This window comes from Nipponia nippon, unplaced genomic scaffold (assembly GCF_047370975.1).
Source record: "Nipponia nippon isolate SJK-2023a ecotype South Korea unplaced genomic scaffold, ASM4737097v1 scaffold_1, whole genome shotgun sequence".
Classification (NCBI taxonomy): Eukaryota; Metazoa; Chordata; class Aves; order Pelecaniformes; family Threskiornithidae; genus Nipponia; species Nipponia nippon.
Window position 1 is genome coordinate 28,859,353 of NW_028262290.1, and position 18,233 is coordinate 28,877,585.

At 35.5% G+C, this 18,233-nt stretch overlaps 1 protein-coding gene across 3 annotated transcripts in view; it reads left to right on the plus strand.

Annotated features, from left to right (window-relative positions):
- The window catches only part of MMP16 (matrix metallopeptidase 16), a 189,036-nt gene that overhangs the window by 112,033 nt on the left and 58,770 nt on the right, over nucleotides 1-18,233 (plus strand). For all 3 annotated transcript variants that reach the window (XM_087750275.1, XM_009469276.2, XM_087750283.1), the window contains one exon: nucleotides 1,375-1,679. In XM_087750275.1, coding sequence (XP_087606401.1) covers nucleotides 1,375-1,679 — 305 coding nt within the window. The remainder of the gene's footprint in view (nucleotides 1-1,374; nucleotides 1,680-18,233) is intronic.

Genomic DNA, 18,233 nt, shown 5'->3' on the forward strand with positions numbered 1-18,233 from the left:
TACTATCTTCTAATCTGTTTGATATCTCCTTGGAACATATATACTAGCTAAAAAGAAATAATGCTTTGGTTAGACTAGCATTATTGGACTCAATGCAAGAATATTTTTGAGTGGAAGTCAAAATAGGTAACTATGTTTTTCACATGAACCTATGAGCAAAATATTATATATGTGAAGTCAAATCTATAAAATTAGACTTGAAGGGGTTTTTTTCCATTTATATGAATTTACAATACCATATAATCAAGCACATTTAATGCACCAAACAAATCAATCATTCCAGGTTTATTCATGAAAATACATGCCATGCTGTGTAAACTTACATAAATCTTACATATACTGTAGAACTATGTAATCTCTGAAATTTGTGCTGGACATTCAGTCAAGCACATATCAAATGAACAAAGAACATCTGTTGCAGCAGTTTCAGAACAGACACAAACCTAAGAGTTTTTGATGGCCATATGCATCAGGTAAAACTGATGGAGGAAATTGGATAGGTCTGAAATTTATTATTGCCATTCTTTTCTTGAAGTCAATAACAAAAATAAAGAAGGTTTTTTTAAAGATTATTCCACTGTAATTTACTAGTAACTATGACTCTGAAGTCAACTGTATTCTGATGTTTTTTTGCCTTTCTCTTACATGTGTCATTTGAAGAAGTAGTAGAGATTGAAATTTCTGTTTAAATATATATTACTGAATTAGCACATAATTGTCTTCTATAAAAATGATTTCTCTGATGAATTTTACAGTTTTATGCAAGATTTATAGAAGCAATCAGATTATAAAAGGACGTCTTAGCCTGTATTGAAATAAAAAGGTTTTGTTTCTAATAAAGAATTATCTATCCAGTTACAAATGCAACAAGAACTGTTTTTAAGGCTTTGTGAATACTGGTTGGTGGTCACAGTATGGAGCTCTGCTATTGTTAATGGACTCACTGAGAAGTTAAAATTTCATTTAACTGGAAACCTTTTTCTTTTGATCAGAAATGACATGCCGTTCTTTAGCTGTGATGGATTCTAATTGTGATCCAGGAGGTAAACAGTCAGTGGTTGATTAATCTGGTTATCCCACTGTTAAGAATTTTTCATTTAAAAATATTTTTAATCTTCTAAATATAAGATTTTTATACTGCTGAGTGTAACCTAGCTAACATAGCATAAGTTCTAGGATAAAGTGTTACACGGATTGACACAATAATTTCGCACCAGCTTAGATAAAAATACTCTTCTTAAGGGCCGTAATGCCAGACTAGCACGTTTTATTAAAAGCACGGTGCTTTTAATAATTAGGGGAAAATGGTTGTAGGCACTGTCACTTACCACTCTCTCAAATTTAACCTATTTAATGTTTCTCTGTTTCTTTCAGCATAAAGAACGTCACTCCAAAAGTAGGTGATGCTGAAACTCGTAAAGCCATTCGCCGTGCCTTCGATGTGTGGCAGAATGTAACTCCTCTAACATTTGAAGAAGTTCCTTATATTGAATTAGAAAATGGCAAGAGGGACGTGGATATTACAATCATTTTTGCATCAGGTTTTCATGGAGACAGTTCTCCCTTTGATGGGGAGGGAGGATTTTTGGCTCATGCATATTTCCCCGGGCCAGGAATTGGGGGAGACACTCATTTTGACTCAGATGAGCCATGGACTTTGGGAAATCCCAATCATGATGGTAAGAGAAGATTTCAGTTTAAACAAAATAAATAAATGACATGAATTTTCAGCTAACAGAACTATTTCCATGCTTCCCTGTCCCTAAAGTCACATAGTTTTCTTTCTTAAGTTCACGTTACTTAAGAAATATCTTCAGTTGATTGGTCTATTAGAATCTGATGCAGAAAAGTTTCTTTCTAAATGTAACTTAGAGTATGAAAATGTGTTTCTCTTGAAGAACACTGAATTCTTGTTAGGAATATTTGTGTTCATTCAAACATTACACTGTTGAATGTTTACACAAACTACTTTCATTTTGAAATTGTTTGCCATATAAATCTTATTTAGGTTTAGGGAAAATGTGGAATGTTCTTTAGCAGTGACATAAGAGAGGTTAAGAACAATGGAAACTACCCACCAATACAGTGGATACCAATGTACATAACACCTAGTCTTCTCCAGTGTTTCTTTATGGTGATGCAGTGGCCGCATGTAAAGTCAACTCTTAAAGGTACCATTCCAAGAAGAAAGTCAGTGTTTCCCAATAATTTTTGAACATCTTTTGGAATTGTTAATTCCAACAATAATTCTAATTTACTTAAGTTGTACATTCCCCGTAGTCAAATAAGTGAATGCATAGTGCAGTTGACATACTTAAAATTTACCAAACCAAGATTAAAGATAATTTTTAAAGTTACTCTTCACAGAACTATAATCTGTCTCTTGCTGAGCTCCAAGTTCATGTGACTAAATTACCACCATTACCTAGGAAACCTAATTTAAAGCTAGCCTTTGTATCTCTTCAGAAGAGTATCAAAAAAGAATTTTTGTGTATATTCTGTGTTTGATGCTTTGGCAGGTTTTGGTTCCAAGCAGCCTCAGTTATCCTAGTAGGTCTCTCTAAGCCAGTTACATAGAGTTTGAGAGAGTCTCTTCAGCAAACAATGATGCACAAAAGAGGATGCACAGATGCACAAAGAGGATGTTTCTGGCATACAAAAGATGATAAAGATGACAAGAAGTGCAGAACAGTTGTATTCCAATGTTACGCTGAATTTGTGAACAATGAGAGGCTTTACCTAATTCCTTTCCTTTCCCTTTCTCACCTGAGAACTTCCAAGTAAAATTCAGAGCTCTTTATGTAGCAGTATTTATAGCCTGGAGTTTGCAACAAAGCTTTAAGTTAATATTGCAGGAGTATAAATACAGTATTATGACTGCTAATGGTGCAATACTTCTGCTGTGCCAGGGTCAGTGAAGCAAGAGCAGTGTACTGCACTGTGAAAGCCTTTAGTAGCAGAATGGGTTCAAGAAGCTTATTTCTTGTGGACCAAGCCCTAGATTTTTACTGGAGCAAAATCTATGGTATTGCACTGCTCATATTTCCCCTCTTCACAAGTTTAGCTCAAGGAAATAACAGTGGGAATCTTCTGTTTGTGCAGTTCAGGTACAGTCAGTCACAACATTGTGAGGCTAAATTAAGGTGTTTTTATGGGCCTCAGTGGTAGACCAACACTGCACATAATGCTCTGTGTTTTTGGAGCTATTATTTCAAGCATCAGGAAAATCTACAGGCATGTGTACGTTGAAGTCAATGTGTCAATTTAAAATGTGATAACTCTTTTTGAGCAGTTCCACATATAGATACTTTTAGTCTGTATGAAAGTGTGCAAACTTCTGGCAATCTTCTTCTCCTTTAACTTAAATAATTTTCAGAGTGCAAAAGGACACTCATGTCTTTATATGCCTTTTTGTGGATGACTTTTGTAGAGAAGTTTTCCAAAGCTATTTCTTGTATTAATGAATTTTAAGATATTTTGAAGGAAAAAAAATCAAGTGAAAATAAAATACTATCACTAAAAATATGCTTGTATGTATCTTAGAACATTGAACTTTTATAATGAAAAGTTTTGCTATCTGTATCATGAAGGTTTAATAGGTTTCACTGGAAATTTATTCTGCAAATTTAATAACATGTACTTTGGCATGCTCATATATACTTTTTTGAGTATTTTGTTAGAATGGAATAGTCAAGGTAGAAAACCCAGGATATTTTATGACTGGAAGATTTGTGCAAAATACATGACAATTAAAAAAAATACCAATGCAAGTTTTCTGAAGAATTTTGGCAACTCCTAGTTTCGTTGTTCAGATGGTATGAACCATGGATCTTAGGTCATAGCTATTGTCCAGAGAAAAGCCTTATGTCATTGTAACTCTAGAAATAGCAATGTATGTGCAGTTGATCTGTATACGGAGAGTGCTTATTTGTCTGATTGGTGACTTCCAGTTATCGAGTAGGCCAAGTTCTGCAGATGATCTTACTGCATTAGCTTATGTCTAGGAATCCTGAAGGAACATCCAGATTTTTTATCGTGACTGGAAATAATTTCCAGGTGGAAAAAGAAGACAAGCATGCCATTTGGGATTGACAGGAAGAAAAGACTTACAGCTCTCTTAGGCTCCTTATCATCTTGAGCTCAGTCCCAGAGCACTGAAAAGCAGAAGGTTGAAAAATATATTTATGATCTTAGCTATGAGTAATTTCTCCCAGGTGAGTGTAATTTTTCTTAAAGGTTCATTGCTCCAATAGTCCAATAGTCATCTTCATGTAGTGTTATTAGAAATCCAATAGAAGGGGAAAAAGATTTGGTGATTTATTTTTATTTTTAAATTAAGTCTTGCCCCAAAGGGCTGATTTTCTCCGATTCCTATTCTGTTATTCCAAAATGATTTGAAAACACAGACCAACTTTGTTATTTAGCAGCAAAAATAGAACTATAAGATCCTCTTGAAAAGTACTAGCATCACTCTCCACTTTGTACTGTTCTTCTAATGAAAATGATTTGCATACCGTCTACCTCAGAAAAGACAGGTAACTTCTTGAAATTTTTTCATAAACTGTTGTTCTTTTAAAAATAATTTTCATTCCAAAAAAGGAATCATATAGAAATTCAGTATTCTGAGTATAGTTAATTCCTAAGATAATTTATCCTGACTAATTAATCGCAGTGTCTTCATACTTAGGTTTGGGTTTTGGGTTTGTTTTTTTTTCTTTCTTATCATGTTTGCTCGATTCTCTTGTGTTTTGCTTGATTTTAATAATGTTCTAGACTAGAAAGCACAGTTCCAATAGAAATACATCAACTCCACAGTGCAGTGCTGCTTTCCTTTGTTCTCACTTCAGTTGTATGTTTTTGTGGATTGCAGACCTATCTTATCAATCATGTTCTGGGGAAGAGATCTGTGCTTTGACTCCTCCCTCATTCTAAAGAATGAATAAGGCTCTTGTAGGGGTAAAGACTAATGGGCATGTCACTCAGGAAAAAACCTCCTGTCATACAATTTAACACTTGCAGGCTCTCTAAAATGATGTATTTCTTTGCTTTCATAATACCCTGTAAGCAGAGTACAGCTGGTACCTTAACTCCAGCTGAGTTGTAGAGGTCTTTTCTCCAAATTTCCTTCCATCATGCTGCAGGTGATGCCAGAAGTATTGGCCAGAAAGGACAAGAAACTTGCCATCACAGGGGAGCAATGGAAACAAGGACAGAATTTCTTTTGCTAGGAAAGGAGGGATATACTGGAGGATAAAAGGTGTTTGGGTTTTTTTGCAAAGTAGGGAAATGGTAGTCTTCCAATATTTTGGACAAAGTGTTTGTATGCATTGGACTGTAGCCCTCCTCCAGTCAGCTTTCATGTTCCACTTGTTCTTTTAGGACATATGTTTTTCAAGTTGTTCTGTGGGAGTAAGCCTTTTCACCTGTAGTAGACCCCATTTCCTTTATGGTCTGCCTATCCAGGCTTCAGTGTGAGAAGAGAGCCTTAGGTTTGTAAATTATTTGGGACAGGATTGTTTCTTCATGCATCTTATGAAGTACCTTGTGGTCCTAGGCAGTCTCATTACTGGTAACGCTTGGTAACTATGGTAGAAAAAGAGGATGGAGGGAACAAACATTGAAGGTGAAACACTCTTCAGGAATAGCAAATCAGAAAGGATAGGAATATTACAGGAAAACATTTCACAATATGCACACTTAAAGATGTCAGAAAAAATAAAACAGGAGATGAAAATCAAGTTACATAAGTAGCTATCTGAAAAATCAGCACTTATTAAGAAAAACTTTAAATCCTTATTTTCTTTGGAATTTAAGTACTGGAAAGAAAAAGAAGTGGATAAAAAAAAAAAAAAGGAAGAAATCTTAATATTGAGGCTAGGGAGAGACTTCCCTTCATTGTTCATGTTCCCATGACTCCAGTCCATTTAGGATATATATTTAACCTCATTTTTTGAATGAAAACTTTATGGACAAGGAATAATATATCTAAATCCAGAAAAAGACAATGACTTCTTGCTAAGAATGGCAATATTTTGGAGATATTGTATTGTAAAAATCCTGAACAAAAATATTTTTCAAAGTTTTTTTTTCCATTGCAGTATTTCAAATCACTGCAATGAAATTCAAAGTCACTGTCAGGGAGTGAAGGGATAGGGATTGTCTCTGTAGTAAATTTTCTAGTAGCTAGCAGAAAAATCCTATCCTATGCCCTGTTTTCCTGTACCAAAACTGAAAGTGGTGTTCTTATTAGCCTTAACAAGGCTCTCCCACATATTATCTTCATGTGTCCATTATTAAATCTGCAGCATTGAAATTTTTTGATGCACTGCAATATAATTAGAGGCTGAAGTGTCAGATTCTAGTAGAACAAGTAGTGTGCTAGATTTCTGGAAGATCTGCTTCATTATGGAGTTGTTAAATGTCAGAGCCTATAGTCTCCTCCTCCTCTATCCTCCAAGTTACTGCAGCATGATGGGCCATACACATTCACAAGATCTTATAGATAAGAAGCTTTTCCTATTGTAAGACTGGTAATTATTTGTTTCTGCTTATATTCTCCATATTTTGTTCTAACTTTGAGCCTCTGTCTTGAAAGCTGTTAATAATATCTGTCGAGCATAGATGTTTGCTACTGGAAAAAATGGAAGGCATATTTCTACAATGACACAGTTAGGAATAGGACTTATCTTGCAACTCTGCCGTGTTAATAGCATATAGTAATAAAACAATAAAAAATTTCAGTAGGCCAGTTTTCCTATGTGCACTTCAGAAAATGTAAATTAGAAAGAAGTCAAATCATATATTATATACAGTACTCACTAGATTTTATTTCATTGCCTCATTCCTGTGACTGAAGGTTGCCTATGATCCCGTAACAGAACTTTCTCAAAGAGAGGAGGCAACGTTTGATCTAAGAGCCGCTAAATGCAGTCTACACAGCGGGGGCTGCTTCTGAAGTGATGAAGTAGATATATGTCCCTTATTATAGGATCATTAGCTGCTGTATTTTGGAGGGAAAGTGTTATTTGCTTGTTTGGTTTTTTGTTTGTTTGGCTTGGTTTTTTTGAGGAATCCCTTTTAAAGCCTTGGCAAGGACAAGAAGTATTCTCAGTTTAGTTTGTAGTTTTCTCAGTAACTTAAAAGCAGACAGTTTCAAAAGCTAAAAGGATCTCAGACCCTTCACCATTTCTGAAATAAGACCCAAGAGAGGGACAGATGAAGAGACTGAAAACAGTCTTCTGAACAGCTTCAGAGAAAGCTGTCTCATCTTTAGAAATCTGTGTATCTTGACTAGTTCTCTTGGCAAACCCCAAGGGCCATTTCATGGATTAAGTTTGTGTAACATTTTGATATTCCCTGGCAACCCCAATCCATCAAAGCAAGGCTCCTTAACTAGTGACTATGCTCCGAAGTTTCATTTTGGCAGATAGTGGCAGGGAAAGAGAGAAAGGACTGTGATGAATTTTGCAGTTAATAGTCACTGCTACCTGCATGTAGAATGAAACACACACTATTCCTATCAGTTGGAAATAATGACTGAGATATATCTGTTCTTCTTCCTCACTGTTGCCTTACATATTTTCCAACAGTCTCTTTTTACAGGATTTATTGCATGATTTATTATAAACATAATTCCTATTAAATATAGGAAAGCTCTCAGATGGAATCCTAAAAATTATGGCAGAGAGAGCAGAAAGGAAGACATTCAGAGAAAGGGCCATCATGGATGAAGATATATACACTGTGTTCTAATAGAGAGCAAAATCCATTACTGTACATATCATCATATATTTTATGGCTTCTTAATTTATATATTTCCTTTCTTCACCTGAGAGTGTATGAAAACATTTTTGCTATCTGCCAGAAGGTCAACATCTCTAATTTAAGGCATAAACTCTTGCCCCTTTTTCAAAAATTGCATTGGTTTATCAAAATTGATTTCACATTTGTCTGGCTACATGCACTTAAGTTAGTTTAAACCTTGTTTAAAGCAGTTATTTTTTCTGGGAAATTACTGAATGCATCTAAGCCTATTTAAGGGAGCGATAAACCAGTTTGAATGGAGAGTGCACTACTTTTAACTAGATTAATTTAAGATTGACCTACTTACACAAGTGCAGCTTTTCAAAACAGAGCAAGATTTAGAAGTAGCTCTTGGGGAAAACAAGGATTTCTTGGGAGCTTAGATTTCAAGCACATTAGACATGATGTTTAATGTACCAACTACTGGCTAAAATCTGACCATAGAACTGTGTCTTCCAGTGGCAGAAAATATTTGGCAAAAACTAAGTTCTCCTTAGATAAACACTGTAGATCAGTAATGGTAGTTTGATACCCTTATCTTCGTATTCATATCTGCAAGAGAAACAGAAATCAAAGTAAAATGCATGATTATTTAACTCTGTAGCAAATTTACCAAGGCAGCTATTGTACTATACCGAAATTCTGCAGAAACCAGTTCTTCCATGAAGAAATATACAATAAATAATAGCAAGTGAAACTCCATTACAGAACTAATAGATGTTTTTAGTGTACAGTTATATTTAAATGTAAGGAGAATATTACTGCAGAGTGCTTACATTCATGTGGAATATTTGTAACTTCTATATACATGAAGCTATGTTTTCAGGAAAACAAAACCAAAATTTCAAGAATTCAGTATTTTTTTTTTAACTCTCCAGCATTCAAAAAAATATTCAAGTTTTGCAGGCAATAAAAAGAAAAAAAACAAACTTGTCACTTTGTACCATGCTGTTTGTAGATTGCCAAAGAAAAGCTTCTTGGACCTGATGCAAATACAGTATCTAGTGTAATGTACTTGGACTCTAGTTAGTGCATAGATTCTGCTGTGGGCACTCTGTTGGCAGCCAAGAAAAATTTATTAAAATCCTGATCTCTGAACTGCATAGATCAACTTGTAGTAAATTTCTTTTGGCTGCCAGTGTGGTTGAAACAGTGCAGGAGATATATGCTGCTGGAAATATGAACCAATGGAGTTGTGAAAACTAAGTCTCCTAAGGGAGCTCTGTATCTCAAACCACGTTTATGTCATATGCTATGGTTAGGTATAAAGAAAGCCGAGCATTTCAGGTTAAAGGAAGCTCTGTATTACAATATTACCATGACTTTAATTTCATAAAGCATAGTGCTCTTAATTAATTGATTATATATAATTCAATAAGCTCTTATCAATATCAGATTTTATCTGTAACCAAGCAGTGTGACCTTGCTGTTGTCCCATGCTTGTTTTCCAGTTCTGTACTACGATAAATATGTAAAAGATTAGTATCTTCTTTGAACTTGTATTGTATTATACTTGTGTATATAATTTTTAACACAGAATTGCCAACATGGGTTCAGATCAAAGGTTATCCTACAAAACATCCCATCTCCAGTTATGGCTATTAACAGATACCTAGGGAAGAGAATAAGAGCAGGGCAAACATATGGCAACAAAATCCCACCATATTCCCTTTTAGCTTCCAGCAATCTGTGGCTCATTGAATTTCTGAGCCACAGGCCATATTTTGGTGTTTAATAGCCTTTGAGGGATTTCCTTTCATGAATTGGTGTAATCTCTTTTTGAACTCATGTAAGCGTTTGGTATCCACAACATTCTGTGGCAATGTGTTCTGTAGTTTAAACAGATGGGAAAAGCTACCTCTTTCTGAATTTTGAACCTGCCATTGATAAATTTGCTTTAGGTAGACTGATGCTTATATTGTGCAGAAGTAATTTCCTAATCATTTTATCATATGTGCCATTCATTATTTTATGGACCTCTGTCATATCTTGTTTGGAGGATAAAGAGACCTAGCCTGTTGAGTTACAGCTTTGTTTATATGGGGTTGTAAGGTTAAGAAAGCACTACTTCTATTTTAAACTGAGTCTATTTGGGTGCAAAATAAGAGAATTAGCAATCTTATAAAAGATGGCAAAAACCATTACATTTATAACATTGCACAATGATGAAGATGGCAGGATAATATTTAAAAGAACTTTGCAAGTTGCAGACAAACGGAGTAATGATTGATTCTTTTCATTTCACCATTCCCCCTGAAATCCAGTTTAATTCAGGAGTCGACTAACACAGATAATACTTTCTATTGCTAAATCTCAGGGCTTCCAGTATTTAAAAAGCAAACCAGTCTTTCCCCATCAGTAAGTACATGTTGTGTTGATAGAACTTAACAGGGTAATCTGTCCTCAAACTTCCCAAACCTTCCATGGATTATACCTGCTTGGTGTGCATATGCCCACCTGTTCCATATCCAGTCACCCCAAGATCTTACATAAAATGGTAACTCTGAAACATTCAGTGTCTGCTGCATAAAATGTGTCCTTGAAAGTATTATCATAGGATGCAAAGCTGCACTTGAGAATAGAAAGAACCCTTTCAGTTATTGAAGAGACAGAAAATGATTAAAAAATAAACCATAAAAGGCCCTGGCTGGCTTGTGAGGACTCAGTCATTAGACATAGGGGTATACAGATAGGAGAAGAGGGTCGGTCTGCTAGACCCCATTTACTGGCTTGAAGCCAGATGCTGGAAAATATTAACTGTTGGCAAGGTAATGACCTCATTTTTATTGTTTTGGGGGAGTTTTTTGCTTTCATGGAGCACCCTTTCAGCTTTGAGAAAAGCACTTCATTTACATGTCATTAAAAGGGAAATCTGTTAAACACTGGCAGTCAGTGAAAGCAGTCTTGCAGATGAATCCAGCCCCATGTTCTAGATGTGTGTTTAGCTGGCTGCTTTTAATACATCCCAGGGGCTACCAGTGTGCAATATCATGCTCTCAGCTTCCTTCTTGGCCGAAAATTGCCAAGTGTGCTATTATGCAAACTGAAAGAGAGGCTGAGGAATACATCAAGAAGATAAGACTTTGTGATATTCTTAATTAAAACAATGGAAATGTAGACTGTTATGCATATCCTACATTGTGCTTTTTATGCCTATAGAAGCAAGGTGATATTTACACTGTGACTTAATTGCCAAAGAGAGATGATCATGATGCAGGTTGTAAACCAAAAAAGGCAGTGTAACCTGAGCCACTAAATTGCATGTTGCTTCCATCACGGTGTAGGTAAACATAGATCATTGCAAGCCTATGTGGAGTAGTTAGGGAAGTTGCAAACTCAGTTATCCATTCAAACTGCAACTGGAGGTTATTTCCCACATACCAGGGCCAGTAGAACAAACTGCTTGCATTTGCCATCTGCCTCAGTTTGTGATCAGCCAGCCTATCTTAAACTGCTAATGAAAAGTGTTAAAATGAAGCTGGCTGACTTTGCATGGAAATAAGTGAGGAAAGTTCACATTGTCTGTTACACCAACTTTACTGCCAAGGAAACATCTAGCTGAAAGGCAGAATGGGTCCTTGAAGACAATTTTGGCAACCATTGCACCTACATTCACAGAAAAAGAACTGCCATTTTTTTTTTTTTTAGAGATGTCTTTGTCTCAAACAACTGTTTATACAACAATGAAGATAAGCTTATCTTCCCAAACTGGATTAATGTGATCAGACACTTGTATTAGTATATTAAAAGTACTGAGTTAGTATGGGGAAATTTAGCTGAAACATGTTTATTAAAATTGTTAATAAGTTGAAACTAACAATGTTGGGTTTTTTGGTTTTGGGTTGGTTTTCTTTTTTTTTTTTCCCTGCAGTATACCAGAAAAGAGCATTAGGAAGGCTTTTTCTTTTCAGGCAAACAGATGTATTTTGAATGACTGCATACATAAAATGTGGGCCATCCCCTTCATGATTATTTTTATGACCCCACAACCCCTCACACATGGTTACTGTGTGGGAATGACAAGGAAAAAAAAAAAAAGTAACACCTCACACACAACAAATAAATAAATCTAGTGCCTATCTTAACCTTTGCTCCTCTTAGAAAGAAGCTTAGCAGATTTAAGTTTGAGTCTGGAATCTGAGAGAGTTTCATATAATTCTTGTACATGACAGAAAGTTATAGAGAAAGGGGGAAAAAAGGAAAGAATTTAACACATTCCGGTGCTTTTTTTTTCTTATCCCCTATGCATGTTTTTATAAGTGTTCTCCATCAGCCTACAAAAAGGCAATATTTCTTTAAAATATATCATATAAAAATAATACTAATAAAACTAATGCTAATAATAAAGAAACTATCTTATGACCTATGAGATTTCACACCAGAGACTGAATTTCAGGTTCTTGAAAGACTACTTGCTATGGAGAGCTTGTGAAAAAACATACTCTCAAACATGTTGGGATAAAAGAAATCACCTTTATTATTGCAAATAAGTTTAAATCAGTTCACTACTAAAAAAACACCTAATGGACTAATGGCTTGAAATTAATATTTTTTTTCTTTTCAGTATGATCTGCCAGTAGAAATAATTTAGGAAAGAGAAACTATCTATGGTCCTCAAATTGTGCCTTTAAACAGAAAGTGGCATTTCTGTCATTTAAAGCAGGCACTAGGCTTAGCACTCCAACTCTCTTTGAGATCTTTGAGTCTTTATATGCTGCTAGAACCACTTCATGAAGAGTTTTTCCTCAAGACAGCAGCTTTAGGAAATCTGACTTTTCCCAAAGATGTTCTATAGAATATTACTACTGCGCTGCCCTCTCCTTTCCCCTGCCTTTTCAAGGGCATGCAGAATCTGAAAAATCATGTTGCCAATTACTATGGATGTCGTCATGGTTTCTTGAGAGAATAAGACAAGAATTTTACAGTAATTACATATTATTTATCTATTAGGCAGAAATTTAATGGATTGTTTTTGCAAAAATAGAAGAATGTAAGATAACCCTAAAATATAAGGTAATACTATATATTAATTTTTTAAGAATAGTATATGACTAACTAATGAAATATTTTCTACAATATCTGTGTTCTCAAGCCTAGAGAATAATTTGTGCTTTATCCTGACAATTCTTCACTTCAAAATGCTCAAACCATATGTTATTGAGGCCAAAATGTTTTTAATCTATATTTAGACTCCTTCCTAAGTGGCTTGGGTTTCAAAAAGTGCTGAGCAGCTAACACCAATACCTGGAAACATCTACAGCTAAAACATCAGGTTGGGAAAAAAGATGAGAACAGAAAAATCAAAAAGAACCAGCTAAATTAAAAGAACAATACTGTTTTGTGCAAAATGTTTTGTTGTATTGGACAGGTTTAAATCTCTAGTTCAAGTCAACGATGAATGTTTCTGGGTTTTGTACATATATCACTTAAGTCCATATCCTGTACTTTTATAATTAATGTTTTGCCACTGACTTAAATGAAAAGACCTAAGTCAGAAACCAGAAGATTTGAGGGGGTGGAATTAATCTGACCATATGTTGATGTTTATATCTGAGTTAATCTCATAGAGTCCCTTTAGAGTTAGAGATATTGCCTTCCTGGGTAAGATTTGTTGCATTCTGAAGTAGGTGTCTAAAATAAACTAGATGAATCATGTCCTGAAATACCTGTTTCTCATCACTGACTGTGAAAGGTGCAGGTATAGACATTTGTGTTACAGTTTTCCGTAGCTAGATGACTTCCACCAGTCATGTTGAATCATGTGCAATTTCAGATTAGAGGAGAACTGAAGTGATAAGTATTTCCAAATAACAGCACCAACTGGGGTCCAAAGAAATCTGTCTCAGTGGCAGAGATGCCTGGAACACTTCAGTATTACACTCAGAAAAGGTAATTACTGGTGTAGGCTATCCCCTGTCTCTCTCAGTATAGCAGGACAAACACTCTCCTATTGGTCTAAGTTTGGTAATTCACAAATGGATTGCACCACTTAAATTATGAAGGCATAATTGGTAATATGGTAATGTGTAAACATACTTTTAGTTTCCCTTTTCTAAGAACCATACATAGCTCCTTTCTTATGATGCAGTTTAGGAACTGATACAATGCAAGTATGAGGCAATGGGATTATCACTGAGTGTTCAGGAAACTGAAGATATTGTAGTGACATAGGATTAATGTTGCTAACTGTACTGCAGCTAGCAGTGCTAGCAGAACCAGTGAAAATATTAGGGCCTGAGCTTCAGGAAGAGTTAGCAACTACAATATATACCAACAGTCGGTCCTTATCCGGTTTGTGTTTCTAGTGATCACTTGTGTAACTGGCAGGGCTGGCCGTGGTGGCTGGCAGAGGTGCAGAGATAATGGTCCTGGACCTGCCTGAGTGTGGGCTGTGGCAGAGCAGCTGCGGGAGCAGTGTGCCCCCAGCAACTCTGCGCTCAGCTACCTGCTTTCCAGTGGCAAGCTCTGGTCTGAGAGCCATCAGACATGGGATCTTTGGCATTGTCCCTTCTCCCTGCCTGTGCCAGCCACTGTCCCCCCAGGCTGGAGTCCTGCCGAGCTCCTAACTCACAGAAGGGAAAGTGTTCCAGGACTGACCTCTTCCCTGGCTAACATTCCCATGTCCAAGCTGTTCTGCATTTTGGTAGGGGCAGCTAACTCCTGCTTTCATCTTCCTCTTTAAGCATCCTCTTCCATAGGCTTTCCTCTGCCAGGAAGCCCAGGAGTGTGGCTTGGCTACCTAACCGTCTTGGCCTCTCCAGCACCCTTTGCCCTGCCCTCTGCAATCTTTCATTCTGGAGGCTGCCCCTCCACAGTGGGTGCTGAGGCATTTCCATGCCAACAAGGGCCAAGAGTCACTAGCGCCAAACTGACAGTATTTTCTGAGTGCTAGAGAGGCTCACAGTGGTTCCTCTAGCTTAAGGGACACAAAGAGCTATGTGGATATACTCACTAATAGTAGCAGATTATCCAATAGATCAGAGCATTTCATATGAGCAAATTTTAACAAAGTAAAACCAAAGTAGCAGATTTGTCTTTCTGTCACTTTCTCCATATATATGATCCCCAGTTTGAAGTTGTCTCAATTTAGAATATGGTACACGCTTGGATCAGGACTTCCTTTGAAGTCTACAGACTTCTTAGAAAACATATCTGCTTTTCACATCAGAGAACTTTTAATGATTTTTTTTCTTCTCCTAATCACTTTGCCAATTAGGATTCAAAATCCCCACTTCTTTTATCACTAGTCCAAGGAAAAAAAAAACATAGACAATTCTATCTTGACATTTTTTTCCTTAATAGGAATTAAACAAGCAAAATAACAGTGAAGGAAGAAGAACTGTTTATATAAAATTCCCAAATATATATATACAACACTATGTCACTTTCATTTAAAAAATCTTAAAGTCATATGTACGTGTTAAGTAGATACAATGATAGGGTAAGGAATAATAACCTGGTTTTGATGGCTTTAACGTGCGTTAAGTTAGACGATAATATATTCTCAGTAGTTTAACTGACACAGGGTAAAATTTATCTCTGCAGAGAGCCAACACAAGATTTACACATAAATTAAATACTATGTACCTTCGATTGTGGGGATTTCAGTGATCTGTAGGACCCTTTCAGATTTCTTCCCCATGGCAAGTTACATCTATTGTGAATATTGGCAGCATGACTTTGACCTTCTTCTTAGTAATTACACATATTTCTTTATAGTAGGACACATAGGACATTAGGGGAAATGCAGAAAAAAAATCATCCCTGCAAAACAAATGCAGCCACAGTGTTAATATGCCAGCATTTTAGCTGAGTGGCTTAGAGACAAAACCTGTATTTGTTTTTGTCAAAAGCAAGGATTTGGTTTTAATATGGACTCATGCATAATTAAGCTCCTTTTACGTTTATTCTCACCCAGACAGGCACTTACTCAGGAGTGGCAGAAAGGTGCCCATTCCCTTCACATGAATGACCCTCAGGGACAGGACCATGGAGGATAGCTGAGAATTGTGTGATACATGTTCTTTTCATGCACATATCCAAATCTTCAATCCCAGCTTGTGTTCATTCTCACAGCCTTCAGAAAGGAGTTTTAAATACTTCTCCAGCTTATTGTCCCCACAGCAACAAGTAAAAACAGGAACAAAGAGAAGATAGGAAAGAGTATAAATAGATAAGGCTTCTACAGTTTTTGCAGCATTTGTAATTGCACTGAGACCACTGGAAAAATAGCGTAAATGTTATTTAGCAACCTGGTAATTTGTAATGTTATGAGAATGACCATTGTATTTTCAAATGTTTTTACTATTGTGAGCTTGCTGAGAGAAATTAATTTATGAACATCTTTTCTAACAAAATGCAAAATTCCCTTATAATTTTAATTTATTTAAAATAGTTATTATCCAAAGATGACCATGAAAACACCCAAAATAAAACTTTTCAGTCTGTTAATTGATATGACTTTATTACTAATATAATGAAAATGCCATTCAAGAGTAGTATACAAATTCAGTATTGGACCTGAGTGATGAAGAAGTTAATCCCAGGAGCTACAGATTCAGCATAAGTGTAGTTTTTCTTAGTTAAGTTCACTGTCACAGCAGGGTTTACTCAAAGCATGAAATGAATCCATAAGCATTATATTTGCAGAAGGAATACATAACATCATATTTACACCTTTTTGAGAAGCAGCAAGTTCTCATGTCTTCTTTACCTCCCCTAGGATCATCTCCAGCTGCTTCACTTCTCACTCTTTGGGGAAGTTGGTATTGATTCACTAGTCAGAATAATTTATGAAATTTTTCAGTACTAGGGATTAAAACTGAGAAACAAAGTGGAAATACCCTTACATCCATGTTTTTTTAGAAAGAAAATTAAGAATACCTTAAGCAATTAATTCCACCCATTTCAAGCAATTTACTAGAAAGTTGCAGAATGTACTTGGTAATAAATCTAAGTAGTAAGGCAGAAATTCTTACCTTATGCATGTCCTTGCCTTCTAAAGTACAGGCTGATCTGTATTATAAAAGAATGTGGGTTCCTTTCAAATATGTTCTTTATCAGGCTACTGACTTCTAAATTATGCCCACAATATGCAGAAACAGTAGAATACTGCCAGGAAGGACATACACACCTCTAAACTCACATGTCCTTATCATATCTCATCAACAATCACTGAGTCACCTGAAGGCAGTCTTGCCCTATAGGAATATCCCCTTGTCAAATTTCAAGCAAGTTTAAATTTCACACTAATCTGTTGATCTTTTTTAAATAGAATAGTTTTTCAAAAATATACACATGTGGGTGTAGGTATAAATTATACACAGAGTATATTAGTACATACTTTGTATATAACAAACTGTACCTCCCCTACTGCTGCAAATATATATATATATATCAGTAAATTAACTTGCAAAGATTTTAGTGTATATGTTAGTATATGTAATAATGGAGTGAAAGAAACATATTTTTATGTCATTCTCTTTTGTCCCAATGGAAAAAAGGCTAAATGTATAGATATGTTCTTGAAAAATTATTGTTAAAATACAGCATGTACGAAATAGATACACTAAGTCCATACAGAAAATGTGTATACTATATATGACACATTTTTATTTAAAACCACAAAAATTTAGTTTTCTCTTAATTTTTCAAAGCTACTGCACCATCTGGGCTCCATTGTTTAGCAAAACTTTCTTTCCGAAATAACCACCAAGCTACCAAACTTTAGTGCCAATGGCAGAAGTTTGAGATAATGTCAAGCAACTGTAAACGACTTCTTAGACTGGAAAATGTGGCACTTTTATTTGGGTAAGAGTATGCCTATGATTTATATTTAGGTCCATGTATACTCTCTGTATAGCATATGTATGCATATATGGTGCCTATGTAAGTGCATACATAATGTTATGCTCAATTCCGCTGTATTGCAACAAGGTCAGAGAGAGAACAAATTTTATTTTATTACTGACTCTTGAAATAGCATGTTCAAAATTCTTTCCTGTCTGGAAAGAGTAATAATAACAAAGATATAAAACTTTTTTTTCTTTTGCTTCTTTTTTTTTTCCTTTCTGTATGTTATGTAGAGTAAAAATCTTACTCTAAAGTTTGCAGCATTTCAGCCAATTGGGATTAGCAGTGTTGGTCTGATGAGTTAATGGTACAAATGAACAGAATAATGAAAATGCAAATTCTAAATATATAGGACACAAGTTCATGGGTAGCATGTGTACAATATTTTCTGACGAACTGTAAGCTTGACTTTCAGGTACTGTCTTATTGATAACAGGGCTGTAATAGAATACTTTCTTGTACAGATTTACATTTCAAATTCATATGGATTTAATCTGAAATCATTTTTGTCTTTCACATGAAAAACAAAGTAGAATAATCTTTGGAAGAAACAGTGTATGTCCATTTATAAGTTGCTT